This window comes from Puntigrus tetrazona, chromosome 11, assembly GCF_018831695.1.
Source record: "Puntigrus tetrazona isolate hp1 chromosome 11, ASM1883169v1, whole genome shotgun sequence".
In the NCBI taxonomy this organism is placed as follows: Eukaryota; Metazoa; Chordata; class Actinopteri; order Cypriniformes; family Cyprinidae; genus Puntigrus; species Puntigrus tetrazona.
This window is the reverse complement of record NC_056709.1, coordinates 3,022,330-3,046,702: the sequence shown is the minus strand read 5'-3', so window position 1 is coordinate 3,046,702 and position 24,373 is coordinate 3,022,330. Positions and strand designations below refer to the sequence as shown.

Below are 24,373 nucleotides of genomic sequence, written 5' to 3'. Positions count from 1 at the left end.
GTCAGCAAAAGACAGAACAGGGTTCTTAAAAATGTCATTTATTATAAATCGCTCCTTATTGATTTACAGTACTCGTAATATAAATATAAGACTGCTATCTACAAAGCATAGTTTCACGTTTCCTAGAGAAAGGTGCCCTCCGAAAATAATGCTTCTGTGAAATTTAAAGGTGCATAATAACAGCATTTTTTTTTTGCATATCTAGTGTTCAACTTACTTCCATCACTACACGTTTACAAAAGCATAAAAAAAGGTAACAGTGATTGATAAGACGGTTCAGTAAAGTGTTTAAGAGCACATCTCAGTGTTTGACATCTGACTCAGTCCTTGAACGCCACGTCCTCAAAAAACTTGAGTTGTTGGACTTTCATTGCGTACGTCTTGTATTTTTCTTCCCCCATTAGCTCTTGTAGTAGGTGCTGGATAGAAAAACAGGATATAAGTATGTTAGCCTAACTGTTATAATAAATCAATAAATTTTTTTCCCCCCATTAAATCAAAACAACAGTGTTTTCAATATAAATACATCTTATTTAAATGCAACTATAGTCTAAAATGAATGGGTCTCGTGCTAATAATAGTATAAAATATTTTGTGTGTACAGGACAACTTTTGATGAAAAAAAATCTATATTGTTTGCATTTTTTTCATGAACTAAGAATACATTTTGATACAAAATACACTTGTGAATGAGACCCATTACTAAAAAGGTACTGAAAAGTTTTAATCGACCTATTTAGTACCCATTTTATTTCTAATGTACAGTGAGACTTTAGTTAACTGGTTAACCTCTCTCTTTTCTTCATCCTCTTCCTGCATGATGTCCAGGACTCTGTCCAGTAGCTTCACCCCGAGTCCTTTAACCACATCTGTGCGCAAGTGCTCGATCACCTTCCTGACCTTCGCTGGACCCGTGCTGTCGTCTAAAAACACAAAAATAGCAAGATGGGTCGCCAAAAATAAAGAAATTGCTTAAATTCACATTTAAACAATAATCCATCCAAAGATACGAGTTTAACAAAACTGGAATATTGCATAAAACATTTACAAACGAAGCATCCAACGAATCCAAGAGAACAAAATGACTCAGTTCCTGATAAATATTATATTGACCGTTTCAATGGACGTGGTGGAAAGGTGTTCGCACTTTTCTCACTGTATAAAAGGTTTATCCTACTCCGTTGTGCACATAGGGTTTTTTATGTGATGATCAAAAATGTGCATAAAAGTTATTACCTAACGTGAAGCCGCTGATTTGGTAATCTCCCTGCCCGTCTCTGGACTTCCCATGAAGCATCAGGGTGTCCCTGTACTTCCTGTTTAGTTTGAACTCAGGAAGTGGACTGGCGTGGCATTTCGACCCATCTGGCTGAAACGATGCATCCCTGCCATCCATGTGTAACGTTTGTGTCATCATTTGGACCAAGTCCTGCATCTCACTGGTCTCAAATTTTCTGTAAAAAGAACAAATTAATTTCAGAAACGAATTATATGACGCATGCATAAACTGAATGTGACATAATTCTAGCTCACTGCCTGTTAGGTCTAAAAACTAGTGGCAGGTCTTACCGCTCTCTGTAGTCACCCTCTGAACGTTCAGTGGAGCTGGTGGAGGAACTACAATCATCTTCGTCGGACTGTCTCCATGAGCACTTTCTCTCCTTATACGCAAAATAGTTCAGGTAAGATCCTTGTGACCAAGTAGCCAAGGGGTTTTACATTTACAAGGTTATGTTAGACAGCCCAGTGCATCCTGAGTCAGCGAGAACATACCTTTCTTGTTTCCAAAGTTGTGCTGGCAGGTCTTGGGCAGTCTAGCTGCTCCGTCTGCTTACTGTCTAATGAGGAGACATCACAAGGCACCCTTCTGACAGCGGACACAGCTTCAAAGAAAAGAAACTAAGGAATCATATTCACCGAAACTGTACAAAATCTCCTTTCATCTGAATTGATGTATGCAGCACCTGCGGGCTTTGATCACGCATTCTAATGGACACACGCACAAACGACTCGCTTTGATCCACTAAAATGGCTCTTAAGGGCGTTATCGCTCTCGAGTCCGCTCGAGACCCCCTTTTGAGTGGACTAGAAACCGAACGGTTTAAAATCTTGCACACATATTGACTGTGTTTCTATGCTAAAGAATAGTGCGATATCAGAACATGGTCCTGCCGTGCATGTTTAAATTTATTCAGAATATTTATTCCAATTACATGAATAGCTGTGTGGTCATATTTTAGCTTTATTTATTTATTTGATTGATTGAGCTTTGTTTTAATTTAATTTTGACCAGTCTTGATATGACTGACTGTTAAGACTAGTCTAAACCTTTTATGCAACCCTGGATCTTGTTTTGGTCCATTCCATTCATGCTGCTGTATTTTAACCATTTGAAAACTCAATTTAACCTTGTTGTTTGGAGTTCTCCTGTAACTGCTTCAGTCTTCTCCTCTCCCTGGCTGAGAGCGGCCGATTCTGTAAGTAAAGTGAGTTCTGTTAACAACGGCAGCATCGGAGTACTGCGTGTACGTATCTGACATAGTGATACGATGTGTGCAGCTGTTTAATACAGTATGCACAGTCTGTAATTTTTCACCTGCTGATCTGAACTGTTCTTGGTAGAGGATGAGAGATGAGAAGGTCTGTTTTTCTCCGAGTTCACTTTCTGTTCATTGTTTACTGAAAGGACATCTTCTGGAAGAGGCGGCAGAGGTCTAGGAACGGCTTTAACCTAAACATACAGATGTTTTAGTGAAAATTAAAGACAACAGTACTGATGTAAATGAACTTAAGTCATTTTGATTCGTGCCAAGTATTCGACAAAAATATATTTAGTATTTCTAAAATACAAGAGGAAAATTATTATTATTTTACTAAATAAATCAGTAGTTTATTTTCCGGAACCGTTCTGTCAGAGTCAAAGCACGCTATTATTGAACATGTTTTAAAGAAAAACCTGGATTCACGCCTTTTTTTTTACATTTTAGACCCATTTCTAAATTTTAGAATCATTCTATGAATTTATAAAAGAATTTTAGAGGAGGTTAACAAATTATATTTTGTTAAGTATTGATTCCGGGAAAGGGGTTGCCTTAATTCTTAATTAATGCCGTCTTGTTTCTGAGACCATATCTTGGGCTGTTCCCCAGGGATCAATTCTCGGTCCGACTTTGTTTCATTATATATGTTGCCTTTGGGGTTGATTTTTGGGCAATATACAGTATATATACATTAGTAAATATAATCTGTATCATTGTAATTTGTGATTAAAACATGCTCTTTGATTGTCAAGTAATCAGTGTTTCTCAACTTTTTTCTCAACAGTTAAGAAAGTACTCTTAAATGTTCCACAGACTTGTTTAAGAAATAGTGGAGGCTGTGCCTTTTCATTTGTGGCTCCCACACTTTGGAACGTCGTGCCACTATTTATACATCAACTATGGATAAAAACTTTTTTCTTTTCATCAGGTACTTGGCATCTGAATGGGTCTGTTTCTTGTAATTGATTTTGTTGTGCGATTTATATTGCTGCCTACTCACGTGATTGCCGTTCAGGTCGTCGAGAGACTTGTCTTTCTTCTTCTGCCTGCGCTGACGTGACATGGATGGTTCGGAGGAAGAGGACGAGGGCTGAAGAACCGGTCTGCTTTGATCTGAAAGAGCTGAAGTGGACTCTGAATCGGATGGCTCCTAAAATGTTATTATAAATGATGTTTAACTTGGTTTACATTTTATTTCAGGGATTATATACAAATATTTATAACAATAAAATATGTAAAACTATTTAGTTAATATATAGAATCAACAACAACACAATTTTTTTTTTAAGTAATTTGCATTTGAATGACCAATAAAAAAAGTTGAAAATAAATAAATTAGTTATCATAAACAATTAAAACAATGAATACCAGTGTTTTACCATTAAAATGACAGGAACGGGTCTGAGTAGTTTCTCTGTGGAGTCTAAACTTCCCTGGAAGATGAAGGACAAGAAAGACATTGACTTCAGAGTAAACAAAAGAACTATTTATTATAAAAAAAAGAGAGACGTTAACGTTTTTTTTGTCTAAACCCATATAATTTCCTCGAAATGTAGAAGGAGACATTTCGATGAATGTTGATTAAAAAAAACATTTTAACTTCCATCATATGAACAAAAAACCCCCCAAAAAACACTATCTCTCAAAATATTTCCTTTTATGATCAGCAGAACCTTTACTCAACAATGTTGAGTAAAGGTAAAAATCATATTTTGAGTAAACTCTAACACTAGATCTCTGTTTTAGCGCAATTACCAATATATTTTGATGCCCATCAATGTTATAAAAAATTAGATTACATTTAAAATGGTTTTGATTGGCTACATCACCTCACTCTCCTCAGTTGAACTTCCAGTGGGAACATCCTTCAGGACACAAGCGCTGCTAAGATTGTCATTAACAGCCTTTCTTTGGCTCTCCGACTTTGCCTCAGCTTTGTGATGTTGTTCCACAGACTCGTGTGGGACGTCCTCCATCCCCGCCTCCTGCAAAAGCTTCATAGTGTCCATACTTCCATCGAGAGCCTTAGTCTTGCTTAGCATTTTGGTTTGATCTTCAGCCTCTGAGTTTTGAGACGTCAGTCCATTCTCCGACATCTTATCCTCCGCTCTGCTGACACCTAATGCTCGTTTCAGAGGGTGTGTCTGAGCGGGACCAGGATCTTCTTTCTCCCTCCTCTTGCTCACAGATGGCGGCTTGTGGTTCTGATGGCTGCTAGGCGGTTTGGCTTTTCTATGTTTTTGCTCCTGGGATTGGATTTCAATGTCTATATTGCTAATGGTTGCTGTAGATGGACCTGTTGAGTTAAGTACATCTCTGCTTGGAGATTTAGGGGGTAAGTGTGGGTTAGAAGGCACTTTTTCTACTGCACCGTTACAGGGTTTTTGTCGGTTCAAGCGGTTTTCCTCAACCTATGAAATGCAGAAAACAGATATACTGAGTTCGTATCCATGCTTCGCACAGACAAATAGCATACTTTTAAGATTCCCATTTCATCACACCTTTCTTACTCTGGCCTTTGATTCAAAGTTTTGTTGCTGAACGTCATTATTTGGTTTGACTGAAGCATCTGATCCAGGACTGTTCGGTTTGCCGTTTGCCGCATTTTTCCGTGATTTGGCAGTTTTTCTGTAAGGTAAGTCACACGGTAGACGATTGCAAACTATTTCTGTGTTTTTGTTTCAACTTTAAAGACGTGAAAGAGTGCGCGTACTCTTTTGTGGCCTCCAGGAACATGGAGATCTGCTGTTTGATGTACGGCTGACGGAGGATGTGCTTGACATCTGGTCGGTCCTCTGGTTTCTTACACAGCATCCGTTTGATCAGTTCTCCCAACTGGGGGTCGTACTTGCTTGGCATTTGGGGCAACTGAACATTAAGAATGAATTTAAAATGTTGGAGGAAGGTTTATATTTACATTTACAGTCACGGTTTAGTGAAACAGATGATGGATATATTCACATACCTTCCCTTCTACGATACGATACACGAGAGAGTTCATGTCTTTTGCGTTGAAAGCGTGTTTTAGAGTCGACATTTCATACACGCAGCATCCCAGAGCCCACACGTCTGACTGCAAACACAACAAAATTCGAAAAAGTATTGAAATTACTTTTTTTTTGCATACAGAAAATAAAGTGGTTCACGACTATTTTATTTAAAAAAATATATAATTATATCTCTTGCCCTCACCAAGTAAAAATACAGTAAAAACTCAAAGTCACTGTTTACTACTGTATTTTAAATTATAATTTATTAATGTGATTTTAAAGCAAAATTATTACTGCAATTTCCAGTGTCACATGATCCTTCAGAAATCATTCTAATATGCTGATTTGCTGCTCAAGAAACAGTTCTAATTATCAGTGCCCAGAATTATCAGCTGCGCTGTTTAATATTTTTGCTGATATGGTTACACTTTTTTATTTTTAGGATTTTGCGATGAAAAGTATGTTCAAACGAACTTGTTAAATTTATTTTAAATTTCCATTGCATTGGGAATCCGTACATAAAAAGTGCTTAATTGTCATATAAAAACAACACAATAAATATTCCAAAATATAACTGCCTGTTTTCTTCTTTTAATTTAAAAAAAAAATAACTAACTCTGCCACCTCGAACTTTAGCACTCTCTATTCTAATTCCATTATTTAAAAAATGTGTCCCTTTTAGACTTGCACTCCATTCACTTACTGCTTTTCTTTTCCTAAAAAGTAAAAAAAAACTACCACTAGCTTTTCTAACGTTTTCATATTCTATATTATTTATTATACAATTAACAAAGCAACAAAGGCCGCTAACACTAGCTTGCTCTATTATTATTATTATTATTATTATTTTTATCTGTTTTATGTATCATTTTTATTTATTACATAATTATAATTAAATATAAATAATTGTAATATATATTGTCTACAACCTTGCTATGTGTACTGCATTAAGCTAACTAAGACTCGTTAAATCACTAGCGTATTTTGTTGATTTCGAATGCCTCATTGTCCCCATCGTAAGCGTCAGATAGTGAATGACTAATTTTCGCGGTGAAAATATAGCTGCGATATGTTCTTGACAGGTTTTGTGACAGATCATCATTAAGTATTAAAAGTGATTTAGCCCAAACTGTAAACCCATGCAGGACCTTGTAGTTGTAAGGTTTGTTGGAGAACAGTTCTGGACTCATGTAGTACGGTGTGCCGATCAGAGTGCTGGCCATGTCGTTCTGACTCTCCAGGACCCTCGCGATGCCCAGATCACCCACTTTGATTATATTGGTCTTGGTCAAGAAGATATTCTGCGTTTTCAGATCTCGATGCAGGATGTGCTTCTCATGTAAATACTAGGGAACAACAAAAAACGCGAAAGGTTCATTAATCAGCTGAAAACTCAGAAAGGACAGGATGACCACTGACTTACCTGGAGGGCCATGGCTATTTGAACAAACCACTCTACAACTTGTCTCTCAGGAAGCAGTTCTCCCTTCTGCTGTTTGAGTCTGTGGTACAGATCTCCTCCCTCGCAGAATCCCATCACGATGTAAAGCTGACAGTCCTCCCCTTCCCATGATTCCCGGTACGTGACGATGTTGGGATGCTTGAGCTGCGAGAGGAGCTGCGCTTCCTGCTCCGCGGCTCGCCGTTCACGTCTGGAGGACGTTCTCAGGTTCAGCTTCTTGATCACGTACTGCCAAAATCACACGGTGCATTGCGTTATAACTTTGCACACAAACAAAAGGAAAATACAATCTCTGAAATGTTTGTTGGAGGATCACACCAGCAATCACATGCACCAAAACCTCATCTCCACTATTTTACATTTTGTTCAATATTAAAATCGAAAAAAGGATAAAATCACTGAAGTATGTTTTAGAAAGAGGCACACTGCTTTTTTTCATTTATGTTTTTGTTTCAATTATACAGCACATACGAAACAGATGAAAAAAGAAAAGTTTTTGTTTATGTAATATATGTATGTGTGCTGTGTTTATTACTTATGTATATACATATATACATATATATATATATATATATATATATATATATATATATATATATATATATATATATATATATATATATATATATATATATATACACATATACATATATACATATACATATATATACATATATATATATATATATATATATATATATATATATATATATATACACACACGTATATACTTTTCAAAATATATTTATATACACACATAACATACATTATGCAACGAATTAAGTTAATTAAGAATTGATTTGGTTCCTTATTCGTACATAATCATTCTAAAGCGAAGCATTTACTATAAATGTTATGTACAAAGAATATTAAATGCATCGTGAAGTAATTAAAAAGCCCAAGCTGTTATGAACTAACGTTAATGTTTATAAACAGCCACTGGTTCAGTTTGGCAATCAGTTAATAAACCAGGGTGTTACTGATTACTGATTAGCAGGAGAGCACAAACTCAGATGCATGCAGCACTCTGTTACCTGTTTACGGTCTGATTTGTGTCTGACCAGATTCACCTCCCCATAGCTCCCCTTCCCCACAACTCTGACGAATAGGTAACCGTCCATGATGCTCCGTCCAAAGACGCTCTCTGTATCACATAGCGAGCGGCGTTAAACCCTTCCGCAGAAGTTAAAAAAAATCGACGGTGATTTGTCTGTTTCAAACTTGTTTGGGGTGACACGGAGCACAGGAAACCCCGAGCACGGCTTCAGCGTCACCAGGCAACTGGGCGCATTAACACTGCGCGCTCCGGAATACCGCAGGTGCAGTTTGAGAACAGCGCACCCTAGAGGCGCAGCGACACACGACAAGGGAGGAAAAAACCGATTAGCGGATAGTTTCAGAGACGGGGCTGCTCTCTGTTATATACGCTTACCGATCAAAGGTTTTTAAAGAGAAATATTTCCACCTTTGTGATGTCTGTTGTTTTGTGTTTTTTTAAATTATTGTTATTCAGCACAGAAACAATTTAACCACTAACCCAGGGGCCGCAACGGTATTGCAGGGGGCCGCCAGTTATTATCAATAGAAAAATAATAATATTGCTAATGTACGTAAAATGTGTAGTAATAATTAAATATCATAATTAATTAAATAAAAAAATAATAATAAACTGTTACTATGCGTTCACTATTCCAGGTCGTTGATTGGTTTAAAAACAACCCGCCGATTTAGGCTATGTAACATATTTTTGCTGCATACATTTTATTTTTTTTTTTATTTTTTGCAGTGGGCCGCGGAAACATATGTGTTTGGTTGTGTGGGCTGTGAGTTAAAAAAGGTTGGGAACCACTGCACTAACCTATAACCCAAGTCAAAACATATTTTCACCAGAAGGTGGCGTAAGGTTTTCATTCACGTGTTTAGTGTCTGAGGCACAGCCGTAGTTAAACAAATGCTACAAACACAAAGTACAAAAAAAAAACAACAACGCGATATTTTACTTTAGTATCACGCCATTGCCAAATACGATTACAACTTTGCAACTACAAAATAAAAAACACATTTTTTATGCCATAGCCAATATTGTAATGCTAAGGGTTCTTATTATTGTGAGCGTTACAGCGTTACATGATCGATTCAGTGTGTGTCTGATGAATATAGTCAACTGATTCATTCATTCAGTTTGATAGTTTTTGAACTGTGTAATAAATACATGCATAGATGCATACATGCACGGAAAGAAAGGTTATTTATCGAGCAGCAAATTAAAATATTAAGATCACGTGACACTGATGCAGGAGTAATGGTGTTGAAAATGAACTTTGCGTCACACGAATGAAAATAGAAAACAGCTATTTTAAATCGTAAGACCATTTCACGATGTCACTGTTGTAACTGTATTTGCCTTTACATCAGGGGAAAGAGATCGAGGGAGAGAGGTTTTCCTAAGCAAATTTCCCTATCAGTACATCCTGAGCTCTGAGGAATAAGGATATCAGATAATGCCAGCTATAAGATCAAATTCTAGGAACACCGATTAGGACAGTCATAACCCCGCCCCCATTACCTGAGAGCGAGCGAACTCTTTGATCTGATTGGCGCAGAGCGGCAGAGGCGCTGTGACGTCAGGGCGCGCTGAGACTGGGTCAGCCGGAGGAAGCGGCAGTCAGATCTCCGCGAGACCAGCGCGAGCGCACCGCGTTCAGATTACAGCCGGAGACGCGCCTCTGCACCTCTGCGATACACAGGTACCGACAACCGCTCGTTTTAACTCTGCGTTCAACGCGAAGTGCTGAGGACAGGCGTGAATGATCGATAGCTGCTTCTGGCTTCCGCAGCCATTTAAAGGTTTTACCAGCATGTGTATGTATGCATGTTCATAATGCTGCAGAAAACGTGCATTATTAATAACCATGCACTTGCAAATGCAGGCTAGTCCCACAGATTAAGAGCTTACAGCCGGTCTTAGTTTGTATTAGCTGGTTGTCTTTACTCCACATGACTTTCTGATGGGTTAGTTATCTCACTCAATCAGAGGATGTGGTTAACCACTCCTATAGGTCTTTGAATGCACTGAAACTTTGACAGCTGATGGTTTAATGGTACATAGTGGGTAGAGATGAGAAACTATATATATATATATATATATATATATATATATATATATATATATATATATATATATATATATATATATATATATATATATATAATGTCATATATATATATATATATATATATATATATATATATATATATATATATATATATATATTTGAAAATTATCCATTGCTATTACTTTGTCAGGCTGTTTCCTCAAAAGTGACACAGTTAAAAACCATCACACTTGAATAAGCACAAAACCGCTTAGCAAAGTGATTTATTTCATTTGACATGAGGAAAAAGAGTAGTGTCTTTTCTTTACATAATATATTTGAGTGTATTGTGTGTGTTTATTATTTATTATTTAGTATATATTTAAGAAAAATGCATTTCTTTATTCAAGATATTTACATGTAATATAAACTGTATAAATATATAAATGTAAATATTTGTAAATGTATATACTGCATCTGTGTTTATTTATATATGCATAATAAATATACACAGCACACGCACATATATTACATAAACAAAATCACAAACTTTTTTGTTTGACAGCACACACACACACACACACACACACACAAATTTACAGCAAAAAAATGACCTGTTTAATTGTAAAGGTCATGGGATAATAAAACATGTACAACTACTTTAATTCAATAGAATAAATACACACCTACACACAACTGTAGAAAACAAAGAAACTAATAAACTATTATTATGTTTTTGGTTATAATAATAATAATAATAATAATAACCAAAAACATAATAATAATTTATTTATTTATTTATTTTTACAAGGCGTTTTAGTCTCCCACACACCATTTTGAAATAATTGTCCAAATATAGCCTATTTTTAACCAGTTACGAATGCCTGACCTTTAAAATTCTTTGAATATCATATATAATTTTCATATCTGACTTACATTTTATATATATGACATATCTGACTTTTTTTTATGCCAGTGTGACCTTAGATATACCGTGCATAACAATGCATAAAAATGGTCAATAACTTATGACTTTGGAGGAAAGCAATAATGCATTTCACAACCCCCTTCAAAACATGAAACCCCATTTAATGCATTTGACCATGAAAGGATAAAGCTTGCTTCTAATAGGCTGAAAATGCTCGGTGTTTTAATTTAACCGGTGCTGTCTAATCTGAACATAGCTTCTGTTTCTTTTAACCAGTCAATCAAGTAGTTCCACATGTGTGCTCTTTCTCTTTCAACCCATTAGCATTTCTTTTTTCTCCATTTCTTCCACTGTGCCACATCCAGTGTTGACTTTATTTAAAGCGTTTTAGCTGTTTGATTTCCTCATTTGAACGTTCTCAGGGATCAGCCGACCAGACGGTTTCAGCAAATAATAATCTCAGATGTAGTTAACAGTCTATTATTTGGCCAGTTGGTGCGCTAAAATAGATCAAGGCTTTATCGGTTGTTTGTGGGCTGCTCTGACAGTCAGAATGTGACTGTGATGTGGAGATAGACGCATTAATGTTAGGGCTGGTTACAAGCAGCATGTCTTCCTCTTTGCAGAGCCTTTTGTTCGTGCAGTCATTTGTGCAGCTCTGTGCTAGGCTGTAGAAGGAAATAAACTCGGTGCATTATAAGTGTTCTAAAACAGTAACAAAGCGACAGCTGAACTTCCCTTTGCTTTCCCCTGGCGTTCACTTCCCTTTCGAGTCACTTCGAGGGTGCCGCGCTTGGACCGAAGCTATTTGCACGTAACAAATAAACGAAACACATCATTTTGTTATAGAGCAAGTTATGAAGCTCGCTGAACTTTGTACCCGTCTGCAAATGACATGTGGATCACACACTTGATGGGTTGATTGTCGCAAGCCACCATATGGCATCTGTAAGCATCTCGTCCACGCTTAAAGAGACAGTGCAACCAAAATGAAAGTTTAAGTCATCATTCTCCCACCCTCATGTGACTCCAAACCTGACTCGCTTTCTTTCTTCTGTAGAAAACTAAATTGTTTTTTTTGCTCATATTCTTGAAAATGTGATCGCTGTGTTCTTCACGAGAAAGAAAGTCATGCAGGTTTTATGATCAGCGTGAAGTTCAGTTGAGTGAAATAAGGAAAATTTTGGCAATATATTAATCTGAATAATCTTTATTCTTTTACTGGCGCACATAGGCCTACTTTGATTTCAAATGTGAATATAACTCGGGTATAGTACATGACAACTTTATAATTTTAAAATAATTTATACCAACAAAAGCTTTAAACTGTACAGTGAGGGAACTAGTTTTTAGGGAACTGGTTTTAATGACAAAATCATTCAAGCATACATAAAATAAGACATCGCTGGCAGTAAAAATACAATTTCAATATTGTGCGTTTATATTTGTTGCCTATAAAGGCTACGGACATTGCACAGCAGTGAAGTATTGAAACGTCATCAAAAGAAAACATGCTGTAAAATCAAATAGATCAAATAAAATGGATGTTTAGGTGTCAACCCAGCCTTATTTTGTAACAGTTCATTAGCTCCACAAATAACAAAGTAAATTAATAAAAAGACCATAAAATTAGTCCATACAGCTTTTGCACTATACTATGTGAAGACCTCTCCAATTTAGGGGATGTTCATTTGTTTTATTTTTCAAATTGTTCCAATGATCACAGACCAGTGTCGATTTTGGAAACTTATAAACAGAAAAAGCAAATCGTTATATATAGTTTCTGAAGTGGAGGCCTTTTTTTAGGGTGAGAGAACACTTGCTAAGGATACCGCCGTGTGTGTGTGAGCTCTATACTTCCTGAGTTTGAATTATGTCGTGGTTAGATAGCTCACCTTAAAAGGGGAAGCGCAGTTTGTTGTCTTAAATGCCCGCGACGGACTCTATTAGCACAAATCATGAATCGCTTCGAGTGTGGCGTGACACTTTTCCGACCTGCTGAAGGTTTAGGTGTCACTCTGTATCTCTTCTGTCCTCTTCTGAGCAGCCATGGGAAACCAGTGAGTATCTCCATCGTCTGTCTGATGAATTCAACATTTTGAATGCTGCATGATGATTTAGATGGTAGCGTTGTGTATGGATGTCTGTTTTCAATCCTTCAAGCTTGCCTTTTGATTCTCCTTTCTATGTGGGTTAGTTCATAGCTCTTCTACAATCTGTTTTTTGACCTGTACTTGGTTCCGCACTAACAAACGATGAATTGAAACCCTTTCTACCACTGGACCTGCATGCACAGTGATGCAAATACCTCTGTTATCATACATGGTACCTATGTATACGACTCTTAAAACTTCTTGCCTGAGATATGGGATGCCTTAAATCTTTGGTGTATGTTCATATTTTGCTTGCCTGGGGAGTCTTGGATGAAGTTTAGTCTAACTCAGGGATGTGTCTGGATGCTCTGGTGATTCTCAATGAGAAAACGGGTTTGTCAATAGAAAGAATTTAATGTCTCCCATCTTCTATGCATGTGTCCATGTTAGATGTCAGCCCGGGCATCACGTTTAATTCCTGCACTCTTTCTTTGCCGTCTTTAGCTGTGTGGGGTTGTCAACTGTCTGGAATGCAGAAGTTTTAAGGAAGTATACCAGCCTTAAGAGAGATTTACAGCATTATTATAATGTTAATCCAAAAGTGTGATTGTGGCCATTATGAATCAGTTCAGATTTCAATTATTACAGCGTAGCACTTCAATATTTGTGGAGTCAGTTTAGCTGTACTGTGACATCAAGTATTTCCTAATACACCACATCCTGCGATCTAATGAGATGTCTCATCTTACCCATTAAAAAAAAAAAATAAAAGAAATGTGTTAAGTCTGTGTGGCTTTACATCCTAGTAGTGAAACCATATTAGCGCAGTCAACTAAAATGCATCCTACAGTGGAAGTCTATGGGATAACATGCAATTAATATAAAAGTGTCTGCTAAATGACTAAAATTTAAATAAGTAAAAATTGTAAGGAACTTTTGGTATCCAGAAGGATAATTAAATTGATATTTTTTTATTAACACATTATGTGTTATAACCGTTAAATAAAAATTGAGCTGGTTGTACCATATGACGATTCACAACCTAAACTTCTTTAACAACCTTTAACATCTTAAAAAGGTAAAATTAGCTAATCTTTAAAGAGAAAAGTAACAGTCTTAATGTGTCCTTTCTTTGATATATTTTCACATTTAATTTTTTAATATCATGCATGTTTTTAAAAAATGGTTTGGGAATCACGTTGCTTCGTTGGTCGCACCACATTTACCAAGAGTTTCAATTTTAATGAAGATTTTTCTTCATTATCCCATCAAGGATAGGATCGCTCTGACATATTTCACAAACTTTGTATTCAGAAATGAAAAATGTGCATTGTGTGTTCATCGCGAATAGCATTTTTGCAGAAAAAAGTTGAGATGCACGTGAGCTTTGTATAAAGTTAAAGGTCCGATCTAGGGGTGTGTGAATATCATAATTGTTGTTTTAATGTTGTGCGATTTGACATTTATAAGTATTTTGCAAGAACCACTTAAAATAGAGTGCACGCTTTTTGCACTATTTCGACAACAAAAAGTAACTCCAAAGCATCCCCAGCATTACTTTTATGATAAACATGACATGTTTTGTTCCTGAATTAATCATCTATTTTAATGATTTGGTTCAGTCGCGATGACTTTGCTTATTTACTGGCGGTTTTAATTTCGCATTTAAAGTATCTTGTATTATTCAAATAATTTCAAATATCGGTATTCAGAAGACAATGGGCACTTTTTAATAAAAAGAAATGTAAAAATCTAACTGGAAAAGATTAATTTCTATCAGTGTGAACTGAACGGTACACAGAATATGAAGAATGAAGCTTTTATCGTTATTACTAAAAATGACAAAAATATCGAGAGAACTTTTTTATCAATATCGCACACCTTTAGTCTGATCTATTTTCTGTCAAATAGCAACATGCCAAAGTTTCTGTTGTTAGAATTGAACTTACTAAACAATTATCTTTAATGTATGCCAGGTTCAACTATCACTTTGAAGCAATTACATTTTTATGCTAGCAAACTTTAAATGCTCAGATGTCTTATCAGTGCGACTGTGACATTACCCAGTATTTCTACCTCATTTTGCGCAACTTCTGTTTTAGGAAAGAGGAAATGTACTTCTTCCGATTAAGAAACAATTAACAGAGGTTAACCGTAGAGACAGGCCTCCCAAAATGCACATACTCAAACAGTTTATAGTGTTTACCCAAACCGTACGCCCAAACCATCCGAGATCCCATCACAGCTGCTCTGTTAGCTTGCCATTTGGATCCAAACTCAACACAGTGGATCACCGGGTTCCCATGGAAACATTGTCATCACAAAAAAATAAAATACAAAAATACAGTAGGCCACCATTTGTGTTTAGGTTAGAATAGACATAGCCAAAAACAGCACAGACAGCTATGACTGACATTAGGCGAAACAGCTGAGCATGAACTATCTCCCTGAATTGATGGTGACAACTTTTAGCGTGAAGAATATAGACTTAACAGACACAACAAACCCCCACCCAACAAGTTGTGAGTGGTTGCTGAAGATTGCAGACCTGCTGGGCGAATGTGCAAAGCCGCGTAAATGGTATTTTGGTATTGATCTTAGGATATCCCTACAGCTGCGTGGAGCGAAAGTAACATTCACAGCTTCTGTGCTGTTTGGTGACTCGTGAATCGTGCTGTCAAAAACCAAACGGCAAAACACCATTTAAAGATTTACAAAGTCATTTTGTCATGAAAGCCGTGAGAAATTATTTTAAGGTTTCAAATTTTAAATGCACTAATGTGAAAACAATTAATTAGGCATAATTACGTGCAATCCAGTACGTGCATTTAATTAATATTGCTCTGTAATTAAATCTGTAATTGCATTGTAAAAAGAACACATTTGAAAATAAATTGTAACCGGTATTTCTACTTGTACTATTTCAGAGCTATTACATTGTGTCTTTTTAGTGTAATATTTTAGCGTAATATTGTACATTTTATAAAAACCGACTAAATGCTAAAATCACTTTTATGCTCTACAATATTTACATGATGATAATGTATAAAAATTGCTAAAGATTACATTTAAGAGTGTTATTAAGTTAATAGTGTATTTATATGTCTAATGTGTATAGTTTTAAATACAGTTCCTATTATGGACTGCTATTTAATGCTGATTCGTCAAAAAAACTTTTATATTGCATATATATATAATGTTTGTTTGAGACTTTACTCTAAAAGCACCACACTTCAACTTAAAAACTAATCTCTAAACTGTCTTCTTTTTTTTTTCAACAAGTCTTGCTCTTTTGAGCATAAAAACATTTTCGGCTTGAATGGCCTTTAATGGTGCCCTATTAGCCATTTTTGTTCATGTGAAAGCTTTGATCAGGTATAGAACAGGTAAGTAGCAGGTAAATATTTTTTTTCATAGTGTCTTAAAGACATGGTAAAAATCACCACGCTTAATGAGCTAAGAGTTAAACCTTTACTTCGTATGTACTGTACAAACTAACAACCTATAAAAGATAAAGCCATGTGGAAACAAGTGTTGCAAGATTCTTTAAGTAGCTGCGGCTGACTGAGCTCAGTTTACACTCTCATGTCTCATTGAAGTCTGAGCTAAATAAAACAGACCTGGATTATAATAGTGTGTAGTTGTCAGAAACCTTGCTTTGAAATACTCAAAGAAAAACAGACAGATGGAAAGCACTTGCTTTGACATGATGGTGTCTTAAAAGCAATCATTTAACACATAGGAAAAGTTCTTAATGGTTTAAAGTGTCTTAAGGTGACACTTGTAAATGATACTGCAGTCATGTAAACCTGAATATTTCCACATGGTGAGGTCGAAGTCCAAGTGAATTGCCCTGTAGGTAAAAGTTTTTAGAAATTCAGCTGAAGCGGAGTTAGTTTCTGGGAATTTTTTTGGTCACAAAATGTAAGCTTTTACATGCATTATCTGCAGGATTGTGTTACGTAGCATAGTAATTGAACGGTTTTCTCTTCTTCTCTCAGTTTCTCCAACATTGACCGTAGCAAAATGCCATTGGGAGAGGATGGACACTCTTGGAAAAAGAAAACATCGAACATCAAGGACATCTATGACTTTAAAGAAGTTTTGGGAACGTAAGTATTACATTTTACTCCCAGCTCGGCATCTACTAAGCTTCCGCTGATGTTTGTGTTTAAGCTAATGGTGGTTGTTTCTTTCTGACATTAATCAGTTTGTCTGAATTGAATTATGTATAGGACTTTTTTTGCGTTGACCTATGCAGACATGGCAGTTCTTTTTCATTCCAAGTACGCAGTCATAACATTTGCCAAAGAAATCAAGCTTTTAATGTACTTTTAATAGGGAACATTCAGTATTTAGTACTCAGCCTAGTCTGTGAATCAGATTACATTAGGAAATTATCCAGTGATTACAGCCCATTTGCAAATAGAGGTCTTAAAGGTATAGTAGCAAAAACAATCTGTTTAAAGAGTCTTTTTGGTGCAAGAAGACTTGAGTAACATTACTTCAGAGAAAAAAAAGCTATAAATGTCTATAATAAGACTCCCTTAAAACAAACCAGATATTCTCAATTTGACAAATAGTAAGAAAAATTCCCACAACCGTATACATTTTTCTGGTTCTGATCCCACATATTGTCTTTATTCTTTAAATACAGTGCCTTGCAAAAGTATTCATGAATTGTCTTTTTGTTTAATGCAACAAGCTTTGCTCATCAGCAATTTATCAATTATCTTCCACTCTTCTCCTCTCAAGCTCTGTCAAACTGGATGTGGGCAGATGCACATGTTCAAGTTTCTCTAGAAATATTTGATTGGGTTAATCACTCAAGGACATTCACAGAGTCTATAAGCCACTCATGTTGTATGTTTGGGTCATTGTCCTGTAGGAAGGTGAACCTTCTGCCCAGTCTGAGTTTCTGAATGCTCTGGACTGGGTTTCCTTTAAAGCTATCTCTATATTTTGCTGCACTGAGCGTTCCTTCTACTTACAACATGAGGCTGACACAAGCACACTTTACTTTTGGGATAGTACTCTACAGTTTATGAGCAAAGCTGGTTTCCTTCAAACATGATGCTTAAAATTGAGGTTAATCAGAACAGACAAGCTTGTGTCTCAGAGCTCGAGGGTCCGTTAGGTGCTTTTTTGCTAATGCCAAGTGTGTTTTCATGTATCTTAATGAAGGAGAGGTTGGGAGTCTTGCCACACTGCCCAAATTGATGAAGTGTTGCAGAGATGTTTGTCCTTCTGTAGAATTTTTCTATCTCCACATTTGATCATGAAGCTTTACTAGAGTGGCCGTCAGGTTCTTGGTCAACCCTCTAACCAAAGCCCTTCTCCATCAGTTGCTCAGTTTGGCCAGGAGGCTAGATCAAGGAAGTGTTGTGGTTGTTTCAATCTTCTTCAATTAAGATTTACAAAGACTACATGCTTCTGTGACCCTTCAGTGAAGCAGAATTTTTTTTAACTCTTCCACAGATGTGTGGCTTGGAGCAAAGCTGTTTCTCAGTTCTTCACCTTTTATTAAGATGCGTGTGCCTTTCCAATTCATACCCATTCAATTGAATTTGCCACAGGTTTACTTCACACTAAGTGTAGTAACATCTACAAGCAATATGAATGCTCCTGAGCTAAATTTCAACTGTCCAAGATAAGGGTATGAATACTTAAGCAATAGAATCATTTTAGTTTTTTATTTTTAATAAGTTTGCAAAGATATTAAAAACTTTTTTGCCATACAGTTATGGTGTATAGAGTGTAGACTGACGTGAAAAAAGAATTGTGATTTGTGGTTCAGTGTGTAAATAATTATTTTAGTTATTCGGTAAATGAGACTAATTCTTTGAACTTTTTGATACTTTTTTTGACTGGCTGATAACTTTGTTACTAATTTTTTCAATACAAATAGCATTTTTTGTCTGTTCTGGCCCTGTAAATTCAATAGTAGTGCAACACTTTTCCAAAACACTGTCAGAGTATTTTAGTGTAATGTTCCATCTCCATCAACAATTTTTTTTTTTCTTTTTCGGAAATCAGTTCTCAATTCCAAACCCTAGTTATTCATTAAACACTTCCACATGCTTTTCTCAAAGCCAGTTTAAAGACTGGGGGCCTTTGTAAGGACTGATTTTTAGGGCTTGTTTAGTTTTTGGACATGCAAGTTGACCCTTGACCCCTTCTCATATGGTGACAGGAGTGGGAATATTCAGGGCTGTATCCCAAGCCTGGAGTCAGTGCAGACGGCAATGTTAGTGGAATCTTCTGTGAGCTCATGTCTACAGCGAAAGAAACAGAGAGAAGGGGAAATTATGCTTTCATTTATTTAACCAGAGTTGGTCTACTTTTCTCTGCTGTAAATACTGTAGGTTTTAATGAGAATACAGGAAGACATATAATGTTTTAAACATTGCCGGACTCCCAGAACAAATGGAAAAGTCTTAATTTCTCAAGTCTCAAGATTTCAGTATTAGCCAAACTCTGTTCTTAAGGTCAGTTTTGTATGTTGTCCAGGCTTGTTTGGGGATAGATCAGAACAGCTCTACATCATTCAACTGCGAGTTCATCGTGGGTTGGTTGTCTTGGCAACAGGAGGAGACACTTTCCATATGGACTATAACTGTTGCTATGGAAACAAAGTTTTTATTTTCTATTAATAATCTGGTGGGTAAATGTGTAAGCATCAAGAGCCTCAATGTTCAGTCTAGTGGAAAAGATTTTTGGGGTATTTTGTCCAGTCGTGATGGTCTGCTGAATTTTCTTGAGGCTTTCCCTGTGTGTTGCGGTGGACTCTGCTTTGAGGGACAGTGTGCAGCTCCTCATCAAATCCAGGACTAAAAAAACTCTTTAAATAGGCAGTCTCATAAAATCTAGCTTATAAAAACTGGAGGAGATGTCAATATAATGTCAAACTGTTAGTGTGCTTCACTAAAACTGCTTTTGAGTAAGCGTGAGGTTCAGGAAATGTAAATTGATGTGAAAACCAAAGCCATTTCCTTTGGTGTGGAGTCATAAAAGCCTCCTGTTAAAACCAAGTTAGGAACATTTGTACCAAGCTTGTAGAACATTTTGGACCAGCAATAAACGAAAGTGGTGGTTAAGCTGGATTTATGAACATGGGCTGTTTAGAAATATGCTAAAATGCAGACAGTATGATCTTATAATGAATTTTCCAGCAGGCAATGGAGGCATTCTGTAGATACATGGACAGGATTATTATGCTGCTCTGTTTTTCATTTATCGATTTCATTGAGATATTTCCAAGTTTATAAGTTTTGCAATAGCAGAATATGAGTACAGTAATACAATAAAATGTTTGCAGTAATTTTATGCATTTCAACCCTTTTAACTTTTGCTGAAAAACAGTAGGTTCTCCATTTTTTTCGTTCAGCAGACCATAAAACAAACCTCAAAACCCGTTTACAGAAAGAATGATGACAAGAAGTGTGACTATAACTATATTTATGTCCGCACCAATAGACTTTAATGTTTCGTTTACTCCAAATGTGCTAAAGTCATAGATACTAGCTGGTCAGTAAGCAGTCGCTCAAAACACATTCGCAGCTGAAATCTCTAAGCTCTACTTCTGATAACATCTCTTAATTTGAGGAAATAAACTCTTCTGTGACCCTACGCCATGGTTATTAGCCTATAAAGCATATGGTTTTACCTGCTTATGCCATCATACAGCACATTACAGATATTTTTCAGTATGTTACCGATGTATTAAATTATTCCTTGGGTATTTGGATTCTCGTGAAAGCGCTGTTTGCTATTGGCTCTGTTTGTATCCAAGAGCAACAGACTGTGTATTTAGCTTTTGGGCGGACGCTGTTTGTTCCATTCTGTTTTAACAGTTGTTGATGTAACTGTCATGCTTCTTCACCCCCACCCAATCCCTCATACCCCCGCGCTCATGTAGTTATTCTACAAACTCAGTTTATCAACACCATAATGACTTCCTTGAGTAAATGTTTGACTAAGTGACTCCTGTGGACACTCTTTTAGATTAAACAGACTGCTTTTTGAGGACATCATTAAGAGGGTTGTGTAATCTTCGGTAAGTACACATAATTGCAATGCTTAGCAAATGTACATTAGACTTAAATTCTTGCATGCGTGTTTTTCAGAGTTTCTGAATACAGTTTCGCCAACTGTAATGCACATTCTTGTTTTTTTGCAATTATAGTCTGCGAATTGAGCAAGGTCAACTTGTAACCTGTCAAGTAACAGACATACCATTTTAATAGACTTTAAATAGATGAAGTGAAGTGCATAGTCATGCTTGTCATGCATTATTCCACTTATACCATGGTCATTTGCCAGCATTGACAAGTTAAAGTTGTTAATGATGTTGGCAAGAGTAAACATGTCAGTTATTTTCACCTGTTACAGAGCACATTTATTTAAATGAAGGAATTATGACTCTTAAGTTATTTATCGATCGATCAGTTGAGAGAGTTGCGAGTGTGTGTCCTTTTCTACAAATAATACAATACAATGCAAATAATCTGTGAGTTTGGTTACTTCAAAAAACAGCAATTTTACTCCTCTTTTAGCCATGTAATATGTGACCCTGGGCCTAAAAACCAGTTATAAGGGTCAAATGCTTTTAATTAAAATTTATGCATCATCTGAAAGCTGAATAAATAAGATGTATGTTAGGCTAGAACGATATTTGGCTGAGATTCAACTGTTTGAAAATGTGAAATCTAAGGGGGTTAAAAAATCAAAACTGAGAAAATCTCTTGTAAAATTGTTCTTATGATGTTCTTAGCAATGCATTACTAATCAGAATTGAAGTTTTATATTTTACCGCTGAAAAAAAGGAATGGGCAAAGTTGTTTTTGCGCCTGACCTTAAATATGCATTTTTAGGCGCAAGTTATGTGATTAGAGTATTCAAACACGTTTTGCTAATGTTTGCATTTGTTGTTATTTTTAATTTGCTTCAGGAAATAAAAAGACGACTTGCTCTGTCAAACCACCGTCTATACTTCTAGCAAACTTTAATATTTGACCTCCAGTTCTTTTTTTTAACATAGTGTGGCTTCTCTATTTATTTGCGGCTGTGCTAATTTGAGCTGATCTATGAATAAATGCACATTGTTGGTAAATCACTTGCATAAATTTCCCCTCCCGTCTGCGCTGTTCTGGAATTGCACCCTTGTGCAAAATTGGCCAATTTAGTAAAACTGGCCCTTAACATCCTAATGATTTTTGGCACAAAAGAGAAAACGATAATTTTAACACATACAGTATATCGTTGGCTATTGCTACAAATATACCCTTGCTACTTAAGACTGGGCCGTTTTGATATAGAACGGTGATCAAACTGACTTGGAATTACCTGTGAATTAAATGGTTTTACAGTACACCTGACAACCAATCAGAATTGAGCATTCAGACATGTGACATAATAAAGTAATAATTACAGTACAGTAGTCTGATACTCAATCTATAGGTAGACAGCAGTGTGCTCTTGATATGGTTATTTCCTTAGGTCAACATGACTGTACTTGCAAGCATCTATATTACGGCACAATAATAATAATAATAGCGATATAAACGATTGCTATTTCTATTTTACCGAAGCATCATTGTTTTAAAATGCTCTTTGTTTCATATGGTGAGAAATAATGACAGTATTATGTGTTGTCTGTTATAGACTCTATTGAAAAACAGCCGCGTTCTGTTGCTATGGTTATGTCCTTAGGTAAATGTGACTTTAGTTTGCAAGCGTCTATATTATGCTAATGTAATGAACATCCTGATATAACACAGGTTCTTTTTTGTTTGTTTGTTAACTGAAGCATCATTGAAACATTGTTTAAAAAGCACTCTTTATGTAATATGTGTAGTAATATATACACCTGTAATTAACGCTTATGGGACAAATTTAACCAAAGAGCTTTTATCAGTTGTATAGCCTAGGCATGTTTTTTTGTTGCTGTTAACACGAAAGCCTTCCAGTAATCTGAAGAACCTAAAAATAAAGATTTAACATTGATGTTCCAAAATAGAAGGTGGAATTAGGGGAGAAAAAACTGTGACTGAAGCAGTTTTCCGTTAACTAAGAGAGTGCCGCTGGACAGTAGCCAGAGCTATTTTTAGTTAATAGGGTAGAACAGGGCTGGCAGTTTTTGCACAGCTTATCAAAATATTTATGTGCACAGCATTTTTATGCAAGTGTGTTGTGCAGGATAGATATTTATACAACGCTCTGAAATAGAATCGGTGGTGGGAGCAAATAAGCAATAACTACAACTACATATCATTTACATTTAGTTTTTTTGAAGACATTCTTACTGGTGTTTGCCTGTGTGTAACATATCACCATGTCGCGAGTGGCTTTGAGGTGGTTACCAGGGTTTTACTGGGTTAAACATTTAGTTTATTTAATATATGTATGTGTTCAATTTAAAATAACTATTCTCTTTATTTATGTGATAATGTTATTTATTTATTGTATAATTCAGGATCATTCGATGAACAGTGCATCCAAAACAACAACAAACATCTTTTGTAACAATGTAACGTTATTACTGACATCCGTGAACAAATTATTGTTCAATTTATTGTCAGAATAGACCTTAAATCTAATATTCATAGCATGCTGTGTTTTTGTGTTAGCCTAATGTATTTCACTTTGTTAGTGTGCTGTAGTTTTTTTTTTATGGCATGTCATTCTGTCCCACACAACAGATCACATGCCCAACCTTATTTAGTGGCGCTGCGAGAACTATGCCACTTCCCAGCATGCTTCGCGGGGTTGGCGGTGTGTGGGCGGTTCGGAAGCTCTGGAATAATCTAAAATCGATAGGGAGTATGGATCGCCTCTGCCCGCTGACCCCATGCTCTCATACTTTCATTTCAGTGATTGATAGGTAGCGAGAGCACGGGACGGCCAGAAATTTGGTGGATTTCTGTCAGGTCAGCATAACTGTGGCAGACATGTTTCGCTTTATGTGCCTTAAGACAAACAAGTCTGCTTTTGGGGTTTCTCAAGAAGACGTATAGCCCTGTTTCCAATAACATGACTCGCATTCAGTTCTCCCAGCCCTTAAAAGTGACTCCGGGGCACAGCAGGAGGTGGCCCGTTTATCAGCAGGTCTACAGCACATAGTGGAGTGTCAGATGTCTTATAGACGTACACAGAGGGCCATTCAACTGCTGTCCAGTGTCCGAAATCCCTTAAACCCTTGTGAAAACTGATCATTCAGACAAAGAGTTACATAAGTTTTAGATTTATATGTACTGTTTCAGTGTT

General features: G+C 36.3%; 2 protein-coding genes across 4 annotated transcripts in view; one reads left to right on the top strand and one right to left on the bottom strand.

The window, feature by feature from the left end:
- Nucleotides 1-22: 22 nt before the first annotated feature.
- On the bottom strand, nt 23-8,274 carry nek4 (NIMA-related kinase 4). 2 transcript variants are annotated; one of them, XM_043251703.1, is made up of 16 exons: nt 8,027-8,274; nt 6,954-7,220; nt 6,679-6,876; nt 5,506-5,613; nt 5,254-5,408; nt 5,042-5,168; nt 4,370-4,951; nt 3,920-3,973; nt 3,541-3,690; nt 2,597-2,731; nt 2,409-2,475; nt 1,774-1,883; nt 1,570-1,661; nt 1,237-1,454; nt 790-923; nt 23-419 (listed from the first exon to the last, which is right to left on the bottom strand). In XM_043251703.1, the coding sequence occupies exons 1-16, from the start codon at nt 8,111-8,113 to the stop codon at nt 321-323; spliced, it is 2,583 nt and encodes an 860-aa protein (XP_043107638.1). In that variant the 5' UTR covers nt 8,114-8,274; the 3' UTR covers nt 23-320. The 2 variants fall into 2 exon arrangements, with proteins under 2 accessions (XP_043107638.1, XP_043107639.1); XM_043251704.1 differs by having other exon boundaries at nt 1,774-1,838.
- A 1,320-nt stretch (nt 8,275-9,594) lies between these two features.
- The window catches only part of camk1b (calcium/calmodulin-dependent protein kinase Ib), a 40,610-nt gene continuing 25,831 nt past the window's right edge, over nt 9,595-24,373 (top strand). Inside the window, exons 1-3 of one of the 2 annotated variants that reach the window (XM_043252372.1) lie at nt 9,631-9,739; nt 13,063-13,075; nt 17,110-17,220. In XM_043252372.1, coding sequence (XP_043108307.1) covers nt 13,065-13,075; nt 17,110-17,220 — 122 coding nt within the window. In that variant the 5' untranslated portion in view covers nt 9,631-9,739; nt 13,063-13,064. Of the gene's footprint in view, nt 9,740-13,062; nt 13,076-17,109; nt 17,221-24,373 lie in introns of both variants that reach the window. The other variant, XM_043252373.1, reaches the window with a different exon arrangement.

Coding starts and splice junctions, on each gene's coding strand:
- nek4 (XM_043251703.1), bottom strand. CDS start 8,113: ATGGACGGTTACCTATTCGTCAGAGTTGTGGGGAAGGGGAGCTATGGG. Junction 2,732..3,540: donor ACGACCTGAACGGCAATCAC/GTGAGTAGGCAG, acceptor CTGTATGTTTAG/GTTAAAGCCGTTCCTAGACC. Junction 1,662..1,773: donor CAACTTTGGAAACAAGAAAG/GTATGTTCTCGC, acceptor TTTGCGTATAAG/GAGAGAAAGTGCTCATGGAG.